Raw genomic sequence first — 9975 nt, forward strand, 5'->3', positions numbered from 1 at the left:
TACATCGCTAGTTCACAGATATCCGTAGGGTAACCTATATCTGTTCATTTTAAACAAGGTATTTGGTGATATAAAGCCGACGGACGGTGGTTTTAAAATTAGATCGCATGCTATCGATCGCAAGAAATACAGAACCATACGCGAATGATAGCATAGTTACCCTGACATACTTGTGCATGCATTATAAAAACACGACTTGCGTATGAAAATATATCAAATTCCTGGGGAACATGTACAAAGAGAAAACAGCCTATCAGTATCAATTTTCTATATCGTTGCGTTCTTATCTCAATCCAGAGTCTCAGTCACGTGACAATAGCTCACGTGACGCGTGGAATGTGGTTCTAACAAAATGGCAGAACATGCGAATAAAGATCTGCTGTATGCTACAGAGAATGGCTCACTTGAAGGCGTTAAAGCGGCATTAGAAGCTGGTAAGTCGAACCAAGTATTTAACTATTGTAGGAATTTTGCTTCCGATTACAGCTTGTGTGTATCTATGATCTACGGTAGAAATAAAACCTCTTGAATGGTATCCTTCACAACTTTAAATTAGTCGTTGTCTCCGCCGAGGCCATTTTCATACTTCCAGGAAAGGCGTCAGTTTATGGGCAACATCCACTCCGACTTTATAGACCTGGACCAAAAATGTTACTGTATTTTCTTAACTGTACTCAATTATTTGGTTATTTCTTGCCTTAAATCCCCCTCCCCCCTAACTGAGTGCCCCAACGCACGCGGCTGTTAGCATCTGTATACAGTACGTGGCAATGCGTATTCGGTTCTCTCCTACCAACTAGCATTTTCCAATACATACATTCTAACAGTATTGTTTTATTTCAGAAGTACGGTTTACATTTTCAGTACACCGTAGGAATGCTTGAAATGTTTTCGCTCAGAGTTGGGTTTGAAAACAGAGCTTTCGACAAGGAGGAATATTGAAATGCAAATTAGAAAATAGATATTTGCGCACATGCTTGAAGTACAGTGCACGAGCGACACCTTTTGATTTCTTCGGTGTTATGCAGACATATGGACTGACCATCGGGCATAGAGGTTAAAATAAGAATTTGATATATACGTTAGAATTGATGTAAAACAACGTAAATATGGCCTACCAAAGTTGATATTCACGTGCCGAGTTTATATCGCACTCATCACGTAGTGATCAGTGGTGGTCGGTAATGTGATCGCCGCTTTTGACTTTTTTTACTCCATTTGCAAAATCATATCAACGTCCTGAAATCTCACATTTGTAGCTCATCTGTACTAAATCACGGATCATCAAACGCAGGTGCAGACATTGACTACGAAGAGCCGGCCAGCCATGCCACACTCATTGGTACAGCGCTGTTCATAGCTTGTGACCTTGGGCATGTGGACATTGTGAGGCTACTGCTCCGCAAGGGGGCGTCTTTGGTGAAGAGAACGTTTAGTGCATTCACCCCCCTCCATGGAGCAGCGTACGAAGGTAAATTAAACCAAATCAAATTCCTGTAAAATACGACTTTTATTGTCGTATAGGCTAGGATATGCAAGTGCTAGACTATCTACTAGGGCTGAAAAAAACGGTAATTGAAATAATCTTCAAGATATTTTCGACGTTATTGTAAGGATTACCACCAAAGAAGACCAACGTTTGCTTGATACTATACATTCTTTTATTTACTTAGGATTCACCGCAGAACAAGGCTAATGCAGCCACTCAAGCGTTTTGGGTTACAATACTGTATTGTGAAGAAAGATGTCTGTTAACCATTGACTTGAACAGTTTCAGATTGTACCCCATGGGAAAGCAAGTCCTTGGAAACTTATTCCATAGCAATGTACGTAGTTCTATGAAAGACGAATTTTGTTCTTGTGTCGCAAATCCAACCTAGGGAGGACAGAAATAGTGGACTTACTGGTGCAGCATGGTGCAACAGTAGACGTACTGGACTGGTACCAGAACACACCACTCATGACCGCTTGTGTCAACAACCATGTCGACACGGTTCGGCGACTGATTGAGCTTGGAGCAAGGCCTGATTTGGACGACGGCCATATAGCACAGATGCAAGTATCACATTCTTAAATCAGAAATATGAACGATGGTTTCTTATGTAGACGAACTAGACGGAGGCTTTTGGGTTTGTGTGTAATTGTGTATGTGTGTGTGTGTGTGTGTCCGTGTGTGAGGGAGTTGTGTTTGTGCGTGCGTGTGAGGTGTTTGTGTATGTGCGTGAGGTGTGTGCGCGCGCCCGTGTATGAGGTGTGTGTGCGTGCATGTAAAGTGTGTGTGATTGTGAGGTGTGTATATTTTTGTGTGTGAGATGTGCATGAGTTTGCGTGCTTATGTTGAAAATAAGTTATAGCGCCATGAGCATGGTGAATGTTTTGAAATTCCCGTTGTATTGTAAATGCATATTTTGTTATCTCATGGCCTAGCTGTTACCTAATTGAGTCACATCTTCCACTAGCTTAAGGGTAGAAGTCGCCGAAAATCGTTGTTCTGTGGAAGAGAGTTATAACCTGATAGAAGAGGTGAGGAAGTCCAAGCTGTTGAGATGCTGCAACCCGAAGTGTGGCAAACCAGGCTACAGGTAGGTTTTCCTGATGACCGCTACACAGTAATTTTTCATCATTGTTTTCTTGTCCTACGTGCAAACGGCTTTTGGATATAAAAGTGAGGTGCTAATACAAGTGCGTTAGGTGTGATGGCAAGAACATACAATTCCGTGTATTTCTGTATTTCTACACTTCTTTGTAGCTTGAAAACGTAAATCAAAAAGATTCCTGAATACCTTGTTTATCTTGTACAGGAAAACCCTAAAGCTGTGTGGCCGGTGCAAGCTGACCCGCTACTGCAGCCGTGACTGTCAGAAACAACACTGGACTGTCGGACACAAGAAGTGCTGTGGGCATGACGTGTACTCTTATGAAGAAACTGACCCGTTCGAAAGGATGGTTATGTCGTTGACAAAACTCGCCCTTGAAGAGGAATAACAAACATGACTCTACTCATTTTTTAAAACTTTTTTGACATGTTTTTAAGTTAACGACGGCAGAAATTGACTTGTCATTCCGTACGAAGAATTAGTGAAAATTACAGAAATATCAAATGTACTACAAATTAAATGACATGCTGTCAAACTTTAAGGCTAAGATACTGTTTGATTGACCTTTTTTGGGCTATCTTAGAAGAAAAAAGTAAGCAAACAGGTTGTAATTGTCTATGTAGGGTGACGGCTTATTACAAATTAAACTTCACATGCACATGATAATACTTACTTTGTAGTGCTGAACATCCATTCATTTTGTATTTATAGGTGTGAATCACATGAAGAATTATAAAGAAAGAAGATGTAACGGGCGCTGGTGATATTATTGGTATCATCTATTTCCTCACTAATTTGAAATAGAAAAATCGTCAAGAATCGGAATCAGTTTTACAAACGGCGTAATAAAGTCATTTTATGCAGTTGCACATTGCTTGCAAATCTTGCATTCATTATGAGATTCTCTTGACGAGGAATGGTTTATGTTAGAAAGTTTCTTCAGAATAGTAATGTTACTAATGATTATTATAGTAAAAACATTATGAGCACCCTTTGGAACAGTCCATATCAACGCTTTCAGTCACCTATTACATTATTGGTAGGTTAAAAGAAAGTAGCGATCATATTTACTGCTTGAAGAAGAGTGTAACAGTCAATACCCAGAAAGGTATCATTGCAGGCAAATACATAATGTTTACCTTAATATGGTCTAGCTACTAATAATATGGTCTAAACTACTGTTTATTATTACTAAAAAGCCACTTTGACCTACCAGTAATGTAGCAATAATGTACCAATGCTAGTATATTTATATATACAAAGGGCTAGACACCAGGGGCACTTTAACCATTGGATGCTGCCCTCGATACATCTGCTTGGAGATAAGCAGCCCAACATTCTGATTACAATCACTTTCAGGCCAAGTGAGAAGAAGGTGATGTCACGATTTCCGCACATCAAACTCATGTTTGAAGAGTAATATAGCGGTAGCCTGATGTCTACAGCTGATTTAAGTCTCATTTGTACTCCCTACGCATAACCTACGGTAGCATAAGTCGCTGCACACTCCTACGTAGGTTGGCTACACTCCTTTGCCAGCTTTCATACTTAAGCTACCGTATATGATATCTTCTGCTTGGAAATTATATGTGTGTACCCTCACATTACAAAACCGCCTAAAACACGCATGTCGTAATGGACAGGGGCTTTTTTTCTTGGTCCATTCTAACAAATGGTTCTTCGCCAACTGGATCCCGTGTCAAAGTAGAATGTTACAGCGTATGTCGTTATCCATTTTGTCAATGCAAAATTCCATCGGTAACTGCATGAATTGGCTTTATTTGACAGCTTGTGGACAGTTTCAAAGAAAGAAAACAACGATGCTAGATGGACAAAAACCATTGCATTTATGAGACCAAAGTGATCACATTTATGTATATAATTACCATAAGTACAATAAGCACTAACATAAACAATGCGGGAGTACTACGCTGACCAAAATGAGTATTAAAAACAACTTGCAAAATAAATAGGAGCCCAGGTTATTGCAGTGAGTTCTTACTTCACATTTAAAGTACACAACAACAAGAGAAACATACACGTGTTGAACGTTACATGTGCAATACTAGAGTTTGCTTTCTAAAATATTACTCCGTATGTAGACACCGTGTTAACAATATTCACAAAATAAAGCAAACAATTTAGTATAAAATTGCATGGCAATTTAGACAACATTGTTTTCTACAAACACACTACTCTCCAAGCAGAGGTTGATGGGAAAAATCGTGACCTTTTCCTATTGTATTTTTTTTTCGACCGGAGAAGGCCGGTCGAAAAAAAATATGATAGGAAAAGGTCATGATTTTTCCCACCAACCTCTGCTTGGAGAGTACAAACACACCAGAATCATGCCCTTAGTGAGAATGCTGAAGGTTTGGTAACATGTAGCGTGTTACTTTGTACTACATTTGATATGGTTGTAGCGGTATCGTGTGCTCAATAATATCCCGAAAGGAATGATCAGTCATTTCAACCGTCGTTGACTTGAATTGAACTGAAGACCGACGCCATGATATTTTCGAAGGAATCGGGTCGCTCGCCAGTGTACGCGTCATGCCCACAGCACTTCTTGTGTCCGACAGACCAGTGTTGTTTCTGACAGTCACGGCTGCAGTAGCGGGTCAGCTTACACCGGCCACACAGCTTCAGGGTTCCGGTTTTCCTGTAGCAGGTACAAAAGGATGGTGTAGAGCAAAGTTTGTCAATATCCTTTTGTGGACTACTAGAGTTGTATTAGATGATATATTTGAAGTGAAGTACATACATGTACTAGTAATACATTGATCTAGACTACTACTTTCTTTGCATTGAGAACATTTACACGCATGCGACAGGATGGCAAACTGAGTACGGTGAAGATATTCTAATGATGTAGACATCATAGATATAGACATAACAGCAAATCTTACCTGTAGCCTGGTTTGCCACATTTGGGGTTGCAGCATCTCAACAGCTTGGTCTTCATCGCCTCTTCTACTATCTTCAAACTCTCTTCTTCACATTCATCGAGGCTTCCGGCCTCTCTCAGGTCAGGGTTTGCTCCAAGTTTAAGTAGTAGCCGAACTGTGTCGACGTGGTTGAAGATACATGCATGAACGAGCGGTGTGTGTTGCCTGTTGTCCCGTATGTCTAATGTTGCTCCATGTTGCACCAGCAGTTCCACCAATTCTGTCTCTCCTGAGTTGGATTTATGGTACAAGAATTACATATCAGAATGGCAAGAAAATGTTAATTGCCTTATGTTGATTGCGAAGTAATGGGTAAAGTAAAAACGAATTGACAAATGTACTTGTTTGCGTCCAAGCAAATCTGCTAAACGGCCTTAAAAGTTTTTTCATTGCAAAAGGGCCACTTACATCGGCTACATATAGCGGTGAGAAGCAGAACTCCAGTAAGAAGCTCTCACGACGGTGTCTGAGCGACATCGCATCGAAACGTAAGCAATGTAAGTAACTGCTGGTTGTGTAAAAAAATATTCTCCAATATCGTATATTCTACCAACCTGATTTTTCGGGGGCCTTAAAAGTTGTTTAGTTCCCTTGTATCACAGGTCTGTAGACTATAGTCTCTTTTTCCGCTGTCGTCTTTTTTTAGTCAATACATCTACAAAAAATCGTTTTGAATCAACCTACCGTTGAACGCTGCAATGTGAAGAGGAGCATGAGAGAGCGCGGATCTCTTCGCCACAGACGCCCCCTCACGGAGCAGCAATTTCACTATGTCGACATGTCCCCTTTGGCAGGCGATGAACAGTGCTGTGCCAGTGCTTGCCTTGTCGCTGTATCGTAGATCGAAGTCAATGTCTGCACCTGCGTTTGGTGATCAAGGGTTACGCTTTAGCAAAACTGAAGCACGCAAACGGGACTTCACATTGTTGATTTGATTTGCAAGGAGGTCATTTCGAAGTACATGTACACGACAACCACTTGTTCAGAACTCATATAAACGTCGACAACACAAACCATTCCGCCGGTACGTTACCATCGAGTTACGAATTGCAAGGACTTCCAAATAAATTCCTAGTGATTAAGACTTGGACACAATCCAGCTGAGCTACATGTGAGCTAGACATTGGATATTGTTACTGCGTTGCGTGATTAGTTCGAGCAAAAGACAAAGGGAGACACAACAGTCGTGTTATACTTCTTTTTCACCAAAATTGTCTGCACACTACTGAAAAGATCAAACGGTGTGGCTATAGCTAGTGCACCGTACTTCACACTTATACGCAAATACTTTTCAACTTATTTACATGTGAATAATCTACTGCTCCAATGTAATGCCTTTTCAAATTCAAACACTGAGCGAAAGCATTTTCAGCAGTTCTGTTGAAAATGTAAACAGCTCATGTACATGTGAAATAGAAGGACAGTACTAAAATGTACATAACTGCAAATGATAAAAGAGAACCGATACAAGTGCTGTGCAAAATTCTATTACTCCCCAACCAGGTTTTGCTGCGGCTGTGTTTTTTAAGTGTTTTTGTTGTTTGTCTTCCTAATTTCTTCATGTCCTTTCATATAACGTTGTTACAATACTAAAATAAGTTAGCCCATGTCTATAAAATCGGTCCACAGAATCCACACCGTTCCCTGGGAGATTAGAAGGAACTTCGGTGGCCTGAGGCACCTACTAATAATACTTGGGAAGTTCTATTCTTGAAGATTAGCGTCCTTCGTACCCTGGCGCTGGCGGTTATTGTTGGGAGCTAGCGGCTGATTGTTTTGCCTTGAAAATCGGTCGTGGAAGGCCGCGAAGGAGGCATAAGAAAAGTCGCATTCAACTGTTATCTATAGATCACGGAAACAAACAACCCCACCAAATGTCATCGGAACTCAATGTCCTATAATACTTAGTTGTCGACGTCATCCGATCTTTCGAAAAGAATTTAAATATGTGCTCACCAGCTTTCAATGCCGCTTCAACGTCTCGCAGTGATCCACGTATGGCAGCTTGCACAAGACGTACATTCACATTTCCCTCGTTTCTCGCCATTTTGTAAGAAACGCTGCACATATGTTGTCGCACCTTGCTCGTGTGCTGTCTGAGTTTGAACTGAAGAAGCATGAGAAAAAGTTGTCTGGTCACGTGAGCTATCGTCTTGTCACGTGAGCTGTTGTCTCGTGGATAGAATGAGAACGCAAAAGATGATGAGTTGTTTTTTCTTTCTTTAGCATATTTGTGCAGTAATTGATAAAATCAAGACTTGAAAATATCTCTCGCTAATATAAAACGCTCTTCTGAAAAATCTGTAAAAATAAAAACTCAATATTCATTTTCTAAACTTTTTCGTTCTCATGTTACCCATACGCCAACAGCTCACGTGACCAAAAATTAGCTCACGTGACAAGACGACTTCTACCCATGATTCTTCACTTCAAACTCAGATAGCACGAGCGGAAGGTGTCGACAACAGCGGTTCTAACAAAATGGCGGTAATAATTGAGCCAAATCTGGACCTATTGTATGCTGCCATGAACGGATCACTTCGAGGCGTTAAAGAGGCTTTGAAAGCTGGTAAGCAAATATTGAATTATTCCCCAAAATGTTTATGATAATGAACGATGTTGATTCGAGTCGTAGTTTAAAGTTGTTGAAGTTAACTATTGTAGGGAATTTGAACGACAGTAGCCCGAGTAGTGTGTTTGTGATCTATTGTGTAGTTGAAAACGACTTTTCTTTGCTCCTGAAAGTACGTGTGGTAATATCTTCATATCAAGTGGCCTCCTTTGGCTTTGCGGCCTTCCACGAGGGTTATTGTGGGGGCTACTCACTGATTCGTGATTTTAAACATATGGGCCAAGACCTTACACATCATTTGCGATAGTCTGCTTCCACTGGACATGAACTTTGCTGCAAAAGGATCTGGCCCATATGTTGATCATGAAAATCGCCCCCTCCCCCAACATATGATAACAATTATCTTGTTGTTTCTTACCTCTACCTCGAGCTCCTAGCTCAAAAGTGTCAAAAACACAACCACGCCGCCACTGAAAGTTTATGCTTTTTCACAGTGCGTTACAGATTTCTCCTAGTATCTGCAGTCATGTACATTTTAGTGTTTTGTTTACATAATTCGTTTTACAGCAAAATTACCGTAAACACGAGCATTTGAAAAGAATTTGAAAATAGGACATTCGACCTGTAGATGCTTATTCCAACGTAAGTTATCAAATATGTGCACTAGTCACACCTTTTGATCTTTGCCATGTCACGCAGACAATTTCGGCTGAAAAGAAAAGTCTAGAACGACTGTTGTAGATCACCTTTTGTTCTAACTAATCATGCAACACAATAAGCGATGGTGACTCATTCACAGGTGGAAACAGGTGTCAATGGATCATACTACGTGTAAATATTTTGAACTAATTGTCAATTTTAGGATAAATGACAACAGAACCAAATTGATTCGGCATACTCGGAACCCCCATGTAGATCGTGCGGGGTATTCATTTGGCATAGGGCAAACATTTGGCGCACACTTTAAAATGTGACTTTGCAAAATCATTTCAACTATATGAAATCATAGGAAAATAGAATCAATACAATTCAGTTTTACTAAACAGTAATCACTAATCTCCAAATGCAGGTGCAGACATTGACTTCGATATAAAGAACTCTGAGACCTTCAGCCCTGGGACAGCATTGTACATTGCTTCCTACAAGGGGCATGTTGACATAGTGAAGCTGCTGCTCCGCAAGGGGGCGTCTGTGTCGAAGAGAACCAGAAGTTCATTTGCTCCTCTCCATGGAGCAGCGACCGAAGGTACTATACTACTAGTAGTATGTTGATTCAAAACAAATGCTTGTCTGTATATCGACGGCAACGTTACATCTTGTTTTCTAGTGTCGTAAGATACTGTATTTACAGAAATTGCAAAGTATATTGAGAACTAAAGCCTTTACTATAAAAGTGCTAAACGTAACTGAAAGCGTTCTATGAACAAAGGTTCATTAGGTAAAGGAAATCACATTATCTATCAGATGTCGGCGCTGTGTTGTGTCTGTTCGTGTTACTTTACATACTCACTCACCGCCAAAACCTAGGTTCGATTCCCGGCGTAGAAACCACAAAAACACTGCGGGAGAGTAGAAACAGTCTCCTGGCTCCCGGGATCCGACTCCAGGCCGGCCAGTTCACAACCCAACACCATCACCACTGCACCCAAAGGTCCGGACTGTTTTGGCGCAGTGCCGATGGTTTGGATAAGCTGGAGGGCCCGGGTTCGATTCTCGGGGATTGGAGACTGTTTCTACTCACCCCTATCGTTTCAGATATTCACGTGAACTTTTGATTGTCACGCGTTTTCTTGAAAGTCGAGATGTATTTTAGACTCCCTTGCAGTCTTCGAATGGGGCTGTTTTTTTTTTTTGCAGC

The 9975-nt window shown here is 40.8% G+C and overlaps 1 protein-coding gene and 1 long non-coding RNA gene across 3 annotated transcripts in view; both read left to right on the forward strand.

Annotated features, from left to right (window-relative positions):
- The first annotated feature begins 268 nt into the window (after nucleotides 1-268).
- The window catches only part of LOC118419686 (poly [ADP-ribose] polymerase tankyrase-2-like), a 27511-nt gene continuing 17804 nt past the window's right edge, over nucleotides 269-9975 (forward strand). The window contains exons 1-5 of one of the 2 annotated variants that reach the window (XM_035826210.1): nucleotides 269-434; nucleotides 1295-1471; nucleotides 1881-2055; nucleotides 2460-2582; nucleotides 2802-3466. In XM_035826210.1, the coding sequence (XP_035682103.1) occupies nucleotides 353-434; nucleotides 1295-1471; nucleotides 1881-2055; nucleotides 2460-2582; nucleotides 2802-2985 (741 nt within the window). In that variant the 5' untranslated portion in view covers nucleotides 269-352 and the 3' untranslated portion in view covers nucleotides 2986-3466. Of the gene's footprint in view, nucleotides 435-1294; nucleotides 1472-1880; nucleotides 2056-2459; nucleotides 2583-2801; nucleotides 3467-9975 lie in introns of those variants that run through there. The other variant, XM_035826211.1, reaches the window with a different exon arrangement.
- LOC118419716 lies at nucleotides 7502-9364 on the forward strand. The gene is made up of 2 exons (XR_004831653.1): nucleotides 7502-8114; nucleotides 9187-9364. It is a non-coding gene; the product is annotated as an uncharacterized LOC118419716 (long non-coding RNA).

This window comes from Branchiostoma floridae, chromosome 7, assembly GCF_000003815.2.
Source record: "Branchiostoma floridae strain S238N-H82 chromosome 7, Bfl_VNyyK, whole genome shotgun sequence".
Taxonomy (NCBI): domain Eukaryota; kingdom Metazoa; phylum Chordata; class Leptocardii; order Amphioxiformes; family Branchiostomatidae; genus Branchiostoma; species Branchiostoma floridae.